The 18084-nt window shown below is 37.5% G+C and overlaps 1 protein-coding gene across 1 annotated transcript in view; it reads left to right on the forward strand.

Annotated features, from left to right (window-relative positions):
• PEX7 (peroxisomal biogenesis factor 7) overlaps positions 1-18084 on the forward strand; it is a 42806-nt gene extending 24722 nt beyond the window's left edge. Inside the window, exons 9-10 of the mRNA XM_071433712.1 lie at positions 3611-3710; positions 15443-18084. Coding sequence (XP_071289813.1) covers positions 3611-3710; positions 15443-15511 — 169 coding nt within the window. The 3' untranslated portion in view covers positions 15512-18084. The remainder of the gene's footprint in view (positions 1-3610; positions 3711-15442) is intronic.

Consider the following 18084-nt stretch of genomic DNA (forward strand, 5'->3'; position numbering starts at 1 on the left):
CACTGTAAGGTAAACCACTTTCTCCAGCTCTCCCTCACTATGTACAAGTTCAGTAACTCAAATCACAAAGAAATCTTACAGAATAAGGCTGATCATAAAAGAAACCGTGTTTCATTTCAGCTAGGTATCCTTACTATCCTTGTATTCTTTTTCTGGTATTTTCCTTGAAGGTGAAAAAGTGGATGTTTGCTCATTTGCTCTTTTTTTCGTATTTTCCTCAAATGGAAAATGTCCTTCTATACGCAAATTGCTTCATAATGTTGATACTTCACTGGAACTATAATGAAATAATCTCTTCAGAATATTAGTGTGTAAATAGTTAGATGTTCCCAGTTAATGTCTGAAGTAACATCATTGCCCTGATTAGCCTGTATCCAAAAGTAGTTGACACTAAGCTCTCCTCTTGACAGTTTCTCTAGTTTGCAGGAAGAACTTTTACAAGTCAGAGCAGGAATTAGAGAATAGGAACAGGGGAATGAATTGTGATAATTATGATACACATGTAGTAAACTGGCACTGAGTTCTGTGTTGCCCTTGAAAGGTTCTTGGCTTTATACATCCACATGCTACTGTGACTTGTGCCTGGTGTGGTTGTGTGTGAATGCTAGCATTAGTTGTTGAGTGGGCTTTTATGGAAAGCACCCTCTAAACATCTGCTTCACACCCACCTGAAAATATTATGTATGAAGACATCATGTAGCCTAAGAACATTAGTAAAGCTTTCATGAATAAATATTTATCATAAATATTTTTTTCTTACCCAGAAGGATGTAGACTTGATGAGTTGTTCCATGTACTTCCATCTGTGCATTTTCATAGAATCATTTCCTGGAGTAACTTTTGAACCTATTGAAAACTTAACTAGATTTAGCAGGAAACTTGTAGTCTAAATTTACAAAGCTTTAAGCTTTTACAAATTTAATGGAAACTCATGAGCATGGAAGAGAGGGAAACCCCAAGTACTGCCTTAAGGAAGGTAAGAGACGTAACATGAATTCACCACCACAAGTAATCTTCTTCTCATCTACTAGCACCTCATCATGCAGCAACAGGATGCCACAACACAGGCATTGTACAGACACTGGACCTGGAATGATACTTGCTACCTCTTTTTTCCCAGCCAGTAGTGAAGGTGCAGGGACACTTGGTAAGGGTAAAGTGAGGGTGAGGACAAGGTAGAAGATATTCAGGACAGACTATATTTGGGTTGGTAAAAGTGAATTGGTCAGGGAGCACGGGTCTTTGTGACACTGCTGTGGGTGGTACAAAGTACAAAATCCATAATTTGACAGGCTTTTTCTCTTCTCATAATGTCTTGTTCAGAATAAGCAGTCTGCTTGCAATACATGTGCAGCTTATGAATTGCATGCCAGGTACATGTAAAACAAAGAAACTGTAGAGAAATGAGGGAAGAAGTTATATTTTTAACAATTCCAGCCTTAAAAAGTTTAAGAAGATGCACTCATACAGGTTTTGGGGTTTTGTGATCAGTGCAGATGTAACTGAAGTGGTGGCTCCATACATAATATAGGTAAAAATAACAATTTAAGTGACACACCTATGATTGTACAGGCTGTACAAACCTGTAAGGGACCCTAAAAGCCTCTGTGGTTGTCTGGTCTGTGTTTTAAGTCCATGCTGCTAACTCTGTAGATACACTTACAACTGAAATAACAAAGCCCACCTACTTGTGCTGTGAGTGCATCTTCAGTTTGCTGTACAGCCGTCCTGCTGTGGTAAGCAGTGTCTTAGAAAAATTGATTGCCCTCTCAGTTTGCAGAATGTGGTGGAAGTTGACTCTGAGGAAAGCATTGCTGTCACCATGGTGGTTTTGGAAGCTGTGCAATAGACCAGTGTTTCTCACTTTGGAGTGCAAAGTTGTTATGAGAATCATCATTAATTTGTCATCAATGGTTCTCAGTCCCGAGAATGAACATTTTTTTGAGCTTTCACTAGTAATTATTTATATATTAAAAAAGGTATCAAAGCTTTCAGTCAGTCTGTTGAACTTGAACTAAGTTGCAGTACTCTTAATCTCTAAACTGCTTCTTTACAACATGACTTCACATAATAAACCCTATATTGTCCTGCTATTTTTTAAATTGATCAAAAGGTCTTTTTAGGTTCTTTATTCATGTAGAGCTAAAGTTATCTCCTTTAATTGTAGTTTTCAGTTATGAGCATCTGTCTTTCAAGAATTATTAGACAGCTCATGTGGCAAGGAATGATAACACTATTACCTTGAAACAAAAAGATTTGTTTCCTTACCTTCTTATGAACAAATGTGGGAGGATGAAAATGCTGAAATGGTCTTTTGCTCCTCTCTCCTGCAAAATAAGTTGTTTATTTTAGATCTCAGGTACTAGGAAAAAATTAAGAGGGTTGTTGCTATGGCATAGCCATTGTGCTGATACCACTCTCTTTGTTTATGAAGGAGATAACATCTACATATTAAACAAACTGACCCTGCTGGCTCCAGTGTTTGCTATTTTCCCTGAATTGGTTTGAACTTACAGTACTTCCACTGCAGTTGGTCTGATAATGAGCTGTTCTTGTTAAGTATTGTCACTTTTCCCAATAAAGGCAAGGCAAAGAGATCTCTATGATTGTCACAGAAGTAGTAAAGCATATAATTGACCCCTTTTGGAAAATGTGGGCTGTAGAAAATTTGATTACAGCTGACAGCCCACAAAATGTGCTTTGCTGTGCAGCCGGTGGACTTTTCTCAGTGGTGTATACAACACAAGAAAGAGAAAAAAATCTTCATTCTGTGCTGGCATACAGGGTTTTGTCAGTGTGTTATTATCTGAAAGTTCTGTGTTTGAATCCTTTTTCTCATGGCTGAGGTGCCTTTTACCTCTATTTTAATCCCATCTACTCTTACATCTCTCATATTTCCTGTTAGTTGCATTGATGGACACTGCATCTATTGGGACAGTAGCTGGGAGAAGTAGAGGACCTCAGAATTGTTATTTTCTAGGTATTTTTTAATAACCAAGACTTGAAAGAAAAATTTATTTTGAAGTATGAACTAGTGGAATTAACTGTGTAAGGCAGCTGATCTGCGTAGTACAAATTTGTTACTATATTATAATACTAAATTCTGTTTTGCAGGAACACAGTCTCAGATTTGACAAGGTGCATGACTGAGATCTTTAAATGATTGTGTAATTTTTATATAAATAAAGACCCCATAGTTAATGATGCCAAAAACTGAGAAAATTCACAAATTGTGCTAGTATCTTTCAGGGATAAAATTCCCCAGCCATCAAGAAATATAACAAGAATATTCTAGCTTAGTTTTTTCTTCTCTTTTAATGATGTTCCAATGACTGCTCCATGGTGCCAAATTTGATCTCAGTTTCTGCAACAGGACACAAAGATGGCTTTGCCCAGTGGGGTTTAATTTATGCAAATCAGCAGATGGCTTTACCAGGTGTATGATTTTTTATGTTTCTTAAGTGGATGAGTTTGCTCTTTTAAATACCCTGGCAGCAACAGATTCGTCAATATCTTGCATTATATTTTTGAAATGGCCTTTCAATTACTTTAATTGTGGTTTGTTTTGATTTTTTTCCCTTTCTCTCTCCCTCCTTTATTCTAACTATAGATTCTGGGACTTTTCCAAGCCTAATCCTTTGCTGGAAACAGTTGAGCATCACACTGAATTTACATGTGGTCTCGATTTAAGTCTTCACAACCGTGGCCAGGTAAGAGCTGGGATGCATTTACTTTTCACTTGCCTGTTACAGGCTCTGTGGTCATGGCTGGGCTGCAGGACTCAGATCCTGAATAAGTCACCAGATTGCAGTAAGCTTCTGGAAGTGAGTCTGGCTGAATGCTTATCAAATAAACCTCATTTCAGGTCCATTTTTATTTGTGAAGCAGTTCCTTGCATTGGGTAGGAGAGGAGGGCAGAACAGACAAGATTGCAAAATCAGATAGCAGAAAGCCATGGTGAGCTCTGGGAAAATGAAGTATTTTGTTTCAGAAGGAAGAATAGCAGAGAAGAGTCTAGAATGCTGAGCTGAGATACAGAGCTTTCTTCCATCTACCTAAATTGTCAAGTTAAATGTTGGTAGTGCCACACATGATGCCTAGACCTGGTTTGGCATACTGTTTAGAGGACTAGGAGAGGCTTAATATGTGGCTGAAATTCAAAAACCCTCAGCTATTAAAGTGAAGAAGTAGAACCTATTTTATCGGTAGCCCTTATTTATGTACTGATTCTGTAAGGATTCCCCTCTCCTTCTGTTGCTACAGTTGTTTCTGTTTTGTAAACAGAGGGGATTCCTTCTTTGTAGTATGAAATCATTTTTAGACAAGAAACTTTGAAAAACAGAAGTTAATTTTTTACTTTAAAATGAGAAAGCCTTTAGTTTTCCACACAAAAATTACTGTCAATATATTAACTGTTCCTAATGCACTATTTAACATGCCAGAGATATAATCTACATCTAGATTCTTCTCAAATTCACAGTCAAATGATTTTTTTTACCCCAGATAAAAATTGTGACATCTGCATTCACATTCTGTTTGGACAAAGCAAATTAAAACCATTGTAATTTCTGCTGGTAAAAGGACACGGGAGAAAGGTGTAAGTTTGGCCAAATACTTAGCTTACTACACATGGAACCATTCTAGCTAAATGATAGCTTGATGGGTTTTCTGTGTGGTTGGTTGTTCCTTAAATTCTGTTGCTTCATTGGTGCTGCAGTTACTGTACACAAGGCCGTGCTGTGAACATGGGGGAATTTGAAAGGCTCAAAAAAGCTTTCAAGGTTGAGGTTATTTTTCATCAGTGCAAGGCAAGAATACTTAAAGGCCAGTTGCTGGGGATTGAAACTTCATCCCGAGTGACTGCACAGATGTGATTGGGCTGCACTGGGTCCAGAGGGAGTAGCAAGCATAGCATAGTGCAGTTAGGCTTCACAGTCCCACAGCAGTGCATATGCTGAGACCAGCTCAGTTTTCCATGAAGTTGGTGTGGATTTGCATTTGGTCTGAATGAAGAAAGAAGATTTTTTCTTTCATTTTGTATTGAGGATATGATTATTTTGACTACATGAAGCCCATTGCTTCATGGTAGATAATGAATTGAAAGAAAAGTGCACATGCACTTTTACATTGAAAAAAGGAAAATGTTGGTGTGCGTACCCATCAACACTAGGACATTTGTGCATTCAGGTATCTTCTTTTCCCACAGAGAAATTCTGCAAGTCTGATGTTGGACTTAGTGCACAAAATCTATAAATCTGGGGTACATATCCATATTTACTGAGTGCCAATGTGCGTTCCAGACAGAAGTTTGGCATTTGCAACAGCTTTGATATTCCTCTGTTTTTTTCCATTGAGTTGATTTAATGTATTCAAAGGGTTGGATATCACAGCAATGCAAATTGTGAATGGGTTTTTTTTAAAAGAAGTTTAAAAATCTGTGATAAAATTAAACTCTCACTAAGTTTAGGAGTGAACACAAGGGAAACATAACCCCCATTTTTATAGGAAGACTCATGAGATATCACCTTAAGTATACTTTGTTCAGCTCTGAGTAGAACATGGACCCGTTGGAATGAGTCCAGAGAAAGGCCATGAAGAAGATCAGAGGGCTGAAGCATCTCTCATACAAAGACAGGCTGAGAGAGTTGGGGTTGTTCAGCCTGGAAGACAAGGCTCCAGGGAGACCTTGTAGAAGCCTTCCAGTACCTAAAGGGATCCTCTGAGAGAACTGGAAAGGAACTTTTTAGAAGGACATTTAGTGATAGGGCAAGGGGTAATGGCTTCAAACTGAGAGATCATTGGTAGGTATAAGGAAGAAATTCTTTACTGTGAGGTTGATGAGACACTGGAACAGGTTACCCAGAGTTGTGGATGGAAGTGTTCAAGGCCAGGCTGAAAGGGACTTGGAATAACCTGGTTTAGTGAAAGGTATCCTTGTGCATGTTGGGGGGAGGTTTGAACTAGATGATCTTTAAGGTCCCTTCCAGCCCAAACCATTCTATGATTCTATGAGTACCTGCTGAATAGTTGCTTCCAGTATGAGCCCTTGGAGTCTTTCCCTGGCTTCTGCATCCATCCAACAAAGATTATTTGCTTAAATTTTATGCTGCTGTTCCCAATAAGTAGGTTGTCTTTATGTGTGTTCTTTATAAATCTGATGATGACCTCCTTTATTTGTTTCTTCATTTATTTGCATGATTTGTGATTTTCACTGTTTGCTTTATAAGGAGTTATGACTTCAGATTTGAACTGCTTCTCTCCTCCAGGGAGAAAGAGAAGGATCCAGGGAGAATGCAGAGTATTTTATTTATAATGGAGAAGCTATTCATTTATGCTCAAATTAAGTACCATTCTGGTCATTAACCTTTGCTTTCATTCTTAATGATATCTTTTGTTGTCTAGACAGAATATGTTTTGTTTGGCTTTGCACAATGAACTTCAGCATTTTTGAAGCATTTTTTTTACACATCAAGGAAAAAATTATATGCATTATTGAAAGTGTTCAGAATAGATATTGTGATTAAGTAGCTAGTAATCTAGGAATTACAAGACATTCCTGTGGAACTGATTGAGCTTTGAACAGAACCCTCAGGCAGAGAGGTACAAGCTGGTTCTTGTGCTCAGGGAGGCAACGTGGAAAAAAATCTGGTCATAAGGAATGTGAAGAGACCCACTAATATTAGCTAGCTGAAACAGTAAACTCCTTTGTGCTTAATTAAATATTCTAGTATCTATTTTGGATTATCTGCCTCTATGTAAAGTAGGTGTTTTTTGAAAGCTTTGAATTTTAAAAATCAGATGTTGTTTGGTTTGGGGTTTTTTTCCCCCACCATAATGTTAGTATCAGATTCATAGAAATTTGAGACAACAAACAAACTTTCAGGTGCATAGAAAAATGTGCATTTTGCAGTGCAAAGCATTAACAGAAACAATCCTTATGATATTCAGTGTATTCCTCTGTTAAACTGCAAGTGCTGATGTGAGAGTTTGCCAGGCATGTTTTCCAGGAGAAAATATTCCCAACTCCAGCTTTCAGCCTAGGCACACATGAGAACAGTGACAAGACCCTAAGCACCAAAAATCTGTTAAATTTGGGATGTTGTATAGTATTAAGAACTGAGAAAGTCTGTTTATCCTGTCAGCAACATTAAGAGTATGCAGTTTTTAAAACCAGATAGTTCTTTCCAAAGTTTAGGGATAAGAAAAACAACTGAACTTTGCTTCCTTGTATATGCACTAGACAGACATAGCATGTATGTAGGGACTAAAAATTGGTAATCAGCCATAAACTACTCCTTGTTTGGGGCTGGTAAAACTAGACCATGTAGTGGAGTTGTGCTCTGTAGCTCACTGGATTTCTTACTTCTCTCCTTATATTTACTTTTCCTGTATGTGATCTGTGAATGGTCTGATGAATAAAAATATCATATTCCTTTAAGCCATCTCTTCCTGGAGTTTTGCTGTGTTACATTCATGTTTACATGCTGTAGGTTGCTTCCTTTGGTGTTACTTGTGCAGCTTTATTTAAAAGCAGCCTTTTACTTCTGCTGTAGGTTAAATGCCATATGGGAGTAATGAATGCTTTTTAAATATCTTCAGGCAATCCATTAATGACACAGATAAAAGTACAGATCCTTTAAACATTCCCTTCTTGTCTCGATTCTGAAATTATTTCCGTAAGTATGTAAAGAATGGAAAATACACATGTATAATGAATTTCTTTAAATAATGGACAAAAGATACCCAGCCCTTTTTATTGCAGTTCTAAAACAATTTTGCCTAACACAAATGTAAAAAAACCTGATACTCTAATTTTGTCTGAAAATCTTCTTTAGCTACACCTCACATCTGTTCTGAACTCTGTAACACAGGCAGTAGAAAGTATAAATTAATGATTTCCATTGAGTCAGAGTTTCTGTTGTGCTGCTGAGAACCGATTAAGTATCTAATGGGAACAAGAGAGGAATCTTTCAATTTCTCTATACTTCTGTGCTATGAACAATGACATTCCTAAACTACAAGGATACGTAATTTTCAGTGGGAGTGATGGCAAGTGGTGGAGGGAGCACTTGGTATGTGAGAAGCACATTCGACATCTGTGACATGCCAGATCAGAACAGGACTCCACAATGTACCATGCTAAGGTGCTCCTTTTGGAAATTAAAAATGTTCACCTCCAAATGAGAATGAACCAGGTGTCAGTTCTCTAGTTCAAAAATCATCTGTTACCTGAATGCTTGCTGAAGTCTAGGTTTTAGAATAACTTGTGTACAACACAAATAATGATCACTTAGGATTTGCTTCTCCTGTGATTCTACTATGTTTTTGGATCATAACTGCACTACAAAAGGGCAGCTGTCTGTGTAAATAGCTATTGCTGTCAACAAGTTTGGGAGGAAGTTTGGTTTCTCTAACATTCTGGCCACAGTTCTCCTCCCCATCCAGCCTGGTGGGGTCGGGGTGAGTGAGCAGCAGTGTGGCACTCAGTTGCTGGTGGGGATTAAGCCATGACACACACACAGCACCCCATATTATGGAGACAGTGATGGTACCAGTGTGGTACCACCGTGGCTCTTGTGCTCTGTGTTACACTGGCTTTGTGATTTGGCCTTCCTGAACTTCCACTCTCTTCTTCCTAAAGCTGTGGGGTGTCACCAGCATGTTCTGCCCAACCACTGTCTGCTCCTTCCCTGCACCTGGCCAGTGGTACTTAGAGCTGAGAAGAGGTGCCTGCATTGGTCTGCTGATCCAGTGAAACTGATGGTATCCTGAGTCACTAAAATTTTAAAGCTGTAATTTCTTACTAGCTGGAGGGAGGCCATGACCAAACTACTACACTTGACCTGCATGCCCTGAAGGTAGCTTGAAATCTAGTTCTAAATTCATCCAGCTTTATGGGGAAATTTTTGATCATTATCAAGTTTTGGTGTGCAGGTTTGTTCCGCTCGTTTTCTTTGTGCAGCTTTTGCAGTGTGCTGCATTTGCTGTGCCAACACAGGAAACAGAAGGGACAGGAGGGGCTGCAGAAGCTGGCTTAACCAGTATAGCCAAATATAAATGCAGATGATGTCTTTAGTAAGGCTGTTTGGCTATGTGTTTTGCTGTTCATTTAAAGTAATTGTGGATGCTCAAGAGGCCCAGAAATGTTGATTGTTCCCTATAAAAGTGGAGTTACATCTTGTGGAAATGTACAGAAGAACAGATACTCTCTGCTTTTTTTCTTTTGATCACTTGCTCTTATCTTTTACACTTAATTACTAAGGACCTGATAGCTTCCACCCAGCTGTTGTGGCTATGCCACTGCTATAATTATAACATTATCTGTACTTCATTTTAATCTCTCCTTATGGTCCTTCTCTAGGATGCTACTGAAGTTATGCAGTTTCTTTGATTCTTTGAGATAAAAAGAACCTGTTTACCAAATTTCAGAGTGGATTTTTCCATAAAATATGAGATTTCACCAGCTACAAGTGTTAAACCAATCTGAACACCTTACTGAGTTGGAGGGGCTAAAAGGAGGAGATATTTCTTAGTGGTGCTTACTGTATGTCTTTCCCAAACTGTGAAAATTAAACTTTCACTGTGTAAGTCAAAGCCAGGCTCTCATGAGTAAATGGTCACTATTTGCCATTATCAGCAAGAGTTTCTTGGTGTTTGGAAAGGTTTCTGTCAGGCATCACAATTTTGTAAAAGCTGCAAGTGTTTGGAGAGGAAAATAAATTTTGATACTGAAGTACTGGGGAGGATGGGAGACAGTACTTTCTTACTCAATAAATGTATTGCTTGTGCATTTTATTTGGTGCAATGGCTTACAAATACTTGCTACTTCTGTGAGCCCCATCTTTTACTCAGTGTAGTGGATTCTGTTACTCTCCTGCATGACCAGTAAACATTTGAGAAGTCCCAGTGAATTGCACAAGTGAAACTCAGGGGAAGAGAGCAGAATGTTGCAGCTGTTACTGAAAATACTGTTTGGCTTATGATTATTTGTGATTATATCCCAAAAGGAAGGAACTGAACTTAATTCTGAGCTGAAGGATGAATTTGAAGGTCTGATAGGGTCATTAGAAAACAGTTTGACTGGTGGAAATTGACTGCATTTGGGGTCACCAAGGTCAGTATCAGCACAGAAAGGCATTTTGCAGTTCCAGTGTACCTTCTACAGAACTTAAAATTGACTTATCAATTAAACCAGTTCTTGTAAGACTGAGTCTTTCTCCTAATTTTTAGAGTACAAAGGAATTGCTACCAAATCTGTGGAGATTTCAAGGATTTTTTTCTAACCTGCAACTCACATCTCCATTTCCTTTACAACTTACTGATGAAAGCCCACTTGGGAGACCTGGATTCAGGAGTGTGTGGCATAACTTCCAAGTCATCTTCCCATTACCCATGTCAGAGCAACAGAACAAATGATGAGTCAGCTCTTGGCTTCTTAGATCAGTTGTTTATGATGTATCTTTGCAATGTGAAAAATAATGCCCCTCAAGTTTCTTATCTCTTTTTTTTCCTTAAGAAATAAATGGATTTTTTAAGCAGCATTTGGAGCATCTGCTTCTGATAACTCTAATTTTAACCTAGATCTTTATAAGAAGTTCTGTTCTGGGTTTGTTTCATTTTGTCTTTACTGGAAGTAATAATTAAGTCAAGGTGTATTTTCTCAAAAGTAAATTTTAAAAAATATTGGTGTTACTGAACATTGAAAATAAAAAGTTTTATTTGCAAACTCTCATCATTTTCAGTCTCATGTAAAGGTTGGCATCATGCAGTTCACTCTGGCAACTGCTAACCAAACAGGCCACAGTAATGGTCCAGATTTTCTAGAAGAAAATAGGTATTGAATGAGTTTAAACTCATGCATGATCCATTATGGACTTGACCAATTAGTTTTAATGTTCACCTGTGAAAATAATTTGATGAGTAGCAAACCTAATAGCTTGCTTTATCTTCAATTAATCTCCATCCCACAAGCTTAGAGGATGTTCAGGATCCCTCAAAAACATGTAATAATGATATAAATAGACCATTAAGTTATGTTTGAGAAGATAGGAAACTAAAAGAGGAAAGGAAACACAATTAATGAGAGTCAAGAACTGAATTTTTTTTCTGCTGGCTCTTCTACAGAAAAAAGAAAAGACAGATCTTATTTGAAAATGGGATGGGGGGAAGCTGAGAAATGGGTCTCTCTCAGGCACATTTACATATTATCACATGATTCATTATGAGCACTCTGGAAACTTAGTGGCACCAAGATAGTTCTGGAGATAGTAATCTAGAGAGGGCTGTACTTTGTTCTGATTAAACCCTTTCATAAAGGGTAATTGAACTCTTTAGTTTTTAGTTGTTCTTTTGAATATATTTCATCTTGATTATGCTAGCAGATTTATTGTGCCTTTAAGTACTGAATAAAAAAGTTAGTGGCTAACTTGGGAGTTTTCTCTTGTTCTCTTGCTTCTTCTGAAGAGTAAAGAGGCAGAATGTCATGCAGGTAATTGCACTAGACTGAGTGGATTGCCCTGGGGTGCTGGAAAAGGTCTAAGTCTATTGCAAGGCAAGATGATTGGGATGAATAGGAAACAGAGGGCCTGTCAAGGGAGTAAATCAGTTAGTGAGTCAATGGAAATGGCTCTGATAAATGAATGGATGTCACTATTAAATCAGTTGGTGGAAAACATTGTTATACTCTGGGACAAGGATAAACATTTCAATAAAATACAGGATAGCTGTTTTAGCTGAGTTGAACTATGATTTTATAGTCAAGCAATTAGCTTTCTTGGATGACTGCAGGTTTTTTGTTTCTTTGCTTCTTTTCTGGCTTTACTTGAAAAAAAATTCAGTGATCCCCATTTTTTGTACTTGTTTTTGTATTTTTGCTGGCAGATAAATTAGCAAGATATTTATTCTGCAGTAACAACAGTATAATACCCTTAGTGTATATGCTGGTGCCATAACTTTGCTACTGAAATAAAAGCAATAAAGACAATTAATAAATGTCATTTTGTTAGACTGCCTTTGTTCCATGTAGCTTTAGTTACAATGAAAATTACCAGGCTTAGAATGCTTCTTCTATTTGTGCTATTTCTTGATATAGTTTACCAGTCAGTGAAACAAAGAATATTCTTGTTTTACGATTAAGCTCTAATTATTCTGCTTTTTCCTGCTATTCAATAGTTAAAAGTTTCTATAGTAAAACTGCATTCTATAGTTACAAGGCTATTCATAAATGATAATGGAAGTTGCATGATATACAAAATATGCCATGCAAAATAGTCAGTATTATAAGGATATTGCAATTTCTACAGTTCTTAGGAACTGAAATAAACTGTCCTCTACTCTGTTGGCATGTCAGTTAAAAAAAAAAAAAAAAACAACAACCCAAAAAACCATGCACCCTCTAAAAACTGAAATCAGTGAGATTTGTTTGAATACCAGAGTAAATTTTGTCCACAAGACAGCAGATGTTTTTTACAGGACGACAAACTTCCATCCCTTCATGCTCCTAATGGAGGGATTTTTATCAGGTGTGCAAATCAAGTGTGAGTCCATTTTCAGTTTTCCTTTGTCTTCATGCCACCACAGGAGGACTTTCTTCACCTGTCAGTAACATCATCTCATTGATCAAGATATAAACTCCAGGAACTTGCCCCTTTTTGTATGTTATATTTATTTACTGTGGTGTGCTGGATGAGCCTTCATCCCAATGAAATTTCTACCTCTATTTTAATATTTAAATGAAGTACCATTTAGTTTATTTTTTAAAAAAGACTGAAGTGCTTTGAAGTATACATTAAAAATGGTCATATGTCACAGTAGAACTGACATCTCTAAATACTTTTAAAGCACTTACATTCAATATCCCACATTGTTCTCTTCTGGGGAAAGGCACACAACTGTTGTACAGGTGTTGTAAGACCACTGTATAAGAAGGTCACAAGATAAAATACAAAATGCAGGGAGAAGACATTTTCTAAACTAATGCATTTGCTGTATGAAAAAGTCCTGTTCTTCATCTTAGGATTCATCTTAGTCATTTGTATTTGAGGCAGTGACAATCTCTGATCTACAGCAAAGGGTCACATGGCACTCTCCATCAAAAAATGCTGGCTGCAGCACTCCTAGCTTACAGTTGCCCCTTTCTCTGACAGTCTTGCCTGTATTTTGGGGGAAGTAAGGAGAAATGGAAATGTCTTTTTTTTTTAAATGTTCTGCCATGCTGCAGTGTCCCAGTTTCCCATAGATACCTGTGTTCTGTACTTCACGTGTGTATTTTCATCAAGGTTTCTGGTATTGGCATTTCATTATACACTTCCTGCTGCACAGGAGAACTTGATTCACTGTTACTTACTGTAGCTTTTGTTTTCCTCTTGCTGGCTGGCTGTGTTTTCTCCTTTCACGTGGTATCATTAAGTCAATGAGTTGGGCAACTTATCGCATGTGATCCTTTTCAAACTCTTTTAATATCCCCTGTTTATTTTTAGTGTTGCTAGATTAAATGGTTTTATAACTATATTTGTTCAGAGGCGATTTCAGGGATGTTAATTACATTGATAACAGGTGGGAATTCCCATGGGATTTTTTCCAAATGTTATTTTTGTTTCTTGTTTCTTTACAAAAATAGAAAGTATTGCCTATAGAACATTGATCTGTAGCTGTGGAGAATAGTAAAAAACCTGCAGTTTATGTGATTGCCAGCTTCTACACAGCATTTAGTGGAAAACTCAAATTTTCTTTTTGGTATGATTTGAGAGACTGCAATGCAGCAGAAAGAACATTATGCTACAGAAAGCTCTATTATGTTGTATGAATAGACAGACATATTGTCAAGAGTTTTTTTGACCCATTTAGATGTATATGGAAAGCACTTCAAATAACTAAGTAGAACCAGCTAAGGAAGCAATGAAAATGAATAATAGTGCAGTATAGTAAACACAAAATGGGCTAATTATAGTCTGAAATCAAATACTGTAGTTGGATTTCCAAATTTTTAGTGTGCAGCTGTTCATTCTGGCTCTAGGAGAGAACAGGAATTGCAGGCTGCAGCAGAAGGAAGCTTGTTGTGCAGAGGATCCAATACTGTATCTTTTGTAATCCCAACTGGAAATGACATTGTAAAGATAATGCAATATGGTTTCAGCCAGATTTGCTGGCATTTATTTGTGGACCTCCTCAGGTTTTTCTCTTTAGCTCTTCTCTTTGTTCTATTTGCCTTAATTCTTGTCTCCTACAATATTTTGTGAATATATATCATACCTAGGTCATCTTCTTGAGTCATTGTCAGTGTGGTTAACTGTTTCACTTTGTTACAGACTCTGAAGTGCATTTTCAATTAATTTTCAAACCTAAAGCATTCTGTAGTCTTTTTCCTTGGAGTCTTGTTATTTATTAAGATCTTTAAACACTACAGACTTAGGTTAACCTTCTGGGTTTCTGGTTTTAAGTTCAAGCCTTCATCTAGGATAGAACCTGGGATGATGAATTCAGAGAAGTTGTGGTTATACTCAAACCAGTCACTGTGTTTATAAGATGCCTTTGTCACAAGTGGCACCACTTTTTATTAGACTAGTGGGGGTCTCGGTAATGCTTGAAGCAACACTATGGCCCCCAAATCCCAATGATGAGCAAGTACACATCTCTCTTCTCAACAATTGGCAGTGACCTCATGGCTTATCAAGCGTGAGACTGAAATTCTGGGTTAATTCTTCAGGAAACTTCCTGTATAATTTTGTTGAACTCTTTTGGTCTTCCATTCCTCAGCATTAGACATTAGGAAAATGTCTATAACAATTTTTTTTATCTGCAAGTATAAGAAGGTTGTTCAGATTTGGTCTTGAAATATTTAGATATATGGTGAAAGGATCCTAAGACTGCAAAGAGAAGAAACATGGCAGGGTTGGGATTTTTGTGTGTATCTGCAAGTATAAGAAGGTTGTTCGGATTTGGTCTTGAAATATTTAGATATTATGGTGAAAGGATCCTAAGACTGCAAAGAGAAGAAACATGGCAGGGTTGGGATTTTTGTGTGTATCTGCAAGTATAAGAAGGTTGTTCGGATTTGGTCTTGAAATATTTAGATATTATGGTGAAAGGATCCTAAGACTGCAAAGAGAAGAAACATGGCAGGGTTGGGATTTTTGTGTGTCCTTCCTTAATTTAATTTTCAGTTACATTTTTTTGCCTATTTGGAACAATCAATTGAAACCCAAAGGTTTCCCTGCTTTCCTCAGGAGGAGTGTGAAAAATAGGAGTTTGTTAATTTTCATGTGTTTCAGTGAAGTTTAAAAAAAAACCCAAACCAAAACCAACTTAGTTATTTTATAATTTTGAAGCATGGTAAGTCAGAGTACCAACTGATACTAAATCCACAATATGCATTAAGTTCCCTGTGGTTTTTGTAAAAATGACAATTGTGAAGGACCTGAATAGATTTTTGTTTGCTTTGTAGGTGGTGGACTGTGCTTGGGATGAACTAGTCAAGATCTATACTCCATCGTGTCTGGCAGTTCCTGTTTAGGAAGAGAAGATGATCTGACACGCCGGGAACCTTTCTCTCTCCCCCCACAACCAGACTTGTGCTAAAGTGTCAACAGTGTCACTAATCTCAGTGTCTCTTTATAAGTAGAACTTCTTGAATGGAGTGTTGTGCACTTGAACATGTGGAGACTTCAGGGCTTGGTTGGCTGTGCAGGTAGTACTTGAGTAGCAAAATGTTCCACAGCTCCTCAGAGGCTGAAGAGTGGCCATAGCAGATATCAGTGGTGTCTTCAGAACAGAATAACCAACATGAGTTTGTGATCTATCTGGCTAATGATGAGAGCAGAGGCCTGAATCTTCTTGTTCCTTATAAAGATAAAAAAAAAAACTGGCAGTGTGTTTTGAGATGTCACTGTAGAAAAGAAAGGAAAGGAAAAGAAAATAAAAGCTTTTTACTGTAAAGTACTGTAATGTCAACTGAAGTTTGTATCACCCAGATGCATTTATGTTTTGCTGTGAGTCATGTTGCATTATTTTCTTTTGCAATATGATGCATTTACTCTTGATCGACAGTAAATGTCATAGTTTGTAGCCAGCTGATTTGTTTGACCTTTTTGATTGCTGCTTCACAAAGATGGTAAAGATTATTTTCATATCTTTTTCCTTTATATCTCTTAGAGTAAAACAGTTGATGAAGTTATGTAGGAAGATACTCTGATAATAGAGAAAATGGTTATGAAAAAATGAAATATATACAAAACTAATTGGATCACAATCCTCAAGATTTAGAGATAGGGCAACCATCTCTTCTATTAGACTTGTCTTGTGTTTTCACTTAGAAAGTTCTTCCAAGAAATAGAAGTGGAAAGTGGCCATAAATCCAGTGTTTCAGGACCTCTGACAGCCTGGCCAAAGTGAGAAGTGATGTCCAGACCAGTTGACCCATATACATGCAGATTAGTTGCATGATATAAGCATAACAGATCCAGCATGGCCAAACTATTGCAGTCACTACAATATGTACAACATGTTCTAGGGATGTTGAATACTTTGTCTTCCCAGTTTGACCCCTCAGCCCACATGCTGGTACTTCCATCTAAGTTTTCTGGGGCAAGTAGAGATGTTCAGATGTTATGTTTATCCGAACATCTCTGAATAGTGTTTTAGTATTGCAGCACTCATTGGTATGTGTTAGCCTTCTTTCCTCGTTTCCTGCTAGCCATTTTTTTTTTACCTTCTTTAAACTGTCTCCTTTCTGCTGTTAGCCCATCTCAACTACCACTACCATCAAAAGACTCTTTGCAGGTTGGGTCTTTGCAGATCTCTGGCCAGGTTTTCATAGTGGTGTTAATAAATGCTCTACCCTTCTGGGTTGCAGCACTCATAGATCAACCAATAGCAGACACTGCCAGATCTGCTGGGTGCTTTGAAGCAATGAAGGAAAGAATTCAGCTGAGCTAAGACCCACAAATTGCAAGGAAAGAATGGTTATTCTATCTTGGAGAAAGAGCCAGGAAACTAACAGGTAGCCACAGGGAGACATGCATATATTGATGGGGTATATAGGGCTGGACAGGAAGAAACTTTCTTCTACAACATGACAGTTTGGATCCCATTTGGATCCTATATTTTTCTTGGTCAAATGCAAACTGTCCCCAGACTGACACCTTTTTGAGTTGAATTAATAACAAAAATAGATTTTATCTTTTTTTTATGACAGCGGGCTGTACCAAATCCGAACCTTTTACTGCACTTTAATTCTGTGTGCTGAGGAGTAATGCAAAATAAAGCTGTGCTGCATGCAGCTTTCAGCAGTACCATGGGCCATAAAATCTAATTTTAGGCATTAAAATTGATTATTTCAACTTCAATAGTTCCTCCACTCTTCTGTTTTATCTCCCTTTTCTGCTTTGATTACTAGTTGCTTGTCTGAGTGGAACATTTTGGTGGCAGGTGTGTATTTTATATGCATGTTTCTGGGGGGACAGGGAGAGTGGGTTATCCTAGAATGCTGCCATAGCCTATCAGTTGGAAGGGAAAATGTAGAAAACCTAGTGCAGGGGAAAAAATTAGGAATTCTGAACATGCGCACTCAGCACATGGATTAAATCTTTCCTCAACTGCCTTCTCTCCCTTCATGTCCTGGTTAGCTTCAATGCTGAGGGTTGCTGTATCCAGATTTATTTCTCTTGAAAGATGAGCACATCCAGAAGATGCACATGGTAAATAAAAACTGTGGCCTTTATTCTTGCTGTGTGATCTTTGAATGGTGAGAATGTGCTGTAACATTTCTGCACTGTAACAGAAAAAACAATTTGGCAATAGTTGTTGCTGATTCTTAATTCTCAGGGAATATTTGCTATAGTTGTTTTGAAAAGATACTTATTTTATGACCAAAATACTAGCTTCCAATCTTTTTTTTCATTTACTGAAACAGTTAACAACAACAATCTAAAACATGTAATGTGTTCTGCTTTCAAACTTGCTCCTGTGAAAGATTTTGTTTTATTAAAGTCTGGGTTTCTCTTTGGTTTAAGAAACATATGGATTGATCAAGTTCTAAAGGCATGGATTTGTTGTTCTATAATGCTATTAAATTAATTGCACACAGTA

Source organism: Agelaius tricolor, unplaced genomic scaffold (genome assembly GCF_023055355.1).
Source record: "Agelaius tricolor isolate 1412-34295 unplaced genomic scaffold, bAgeTri1.0.p SCAF_1, whole genome shotgun sequence".
NCBI lineage: Eukaryota > Metazoa > Chordata > Aves > Passeriformes > Icteridae > Agelaius > Agelaius tricolor.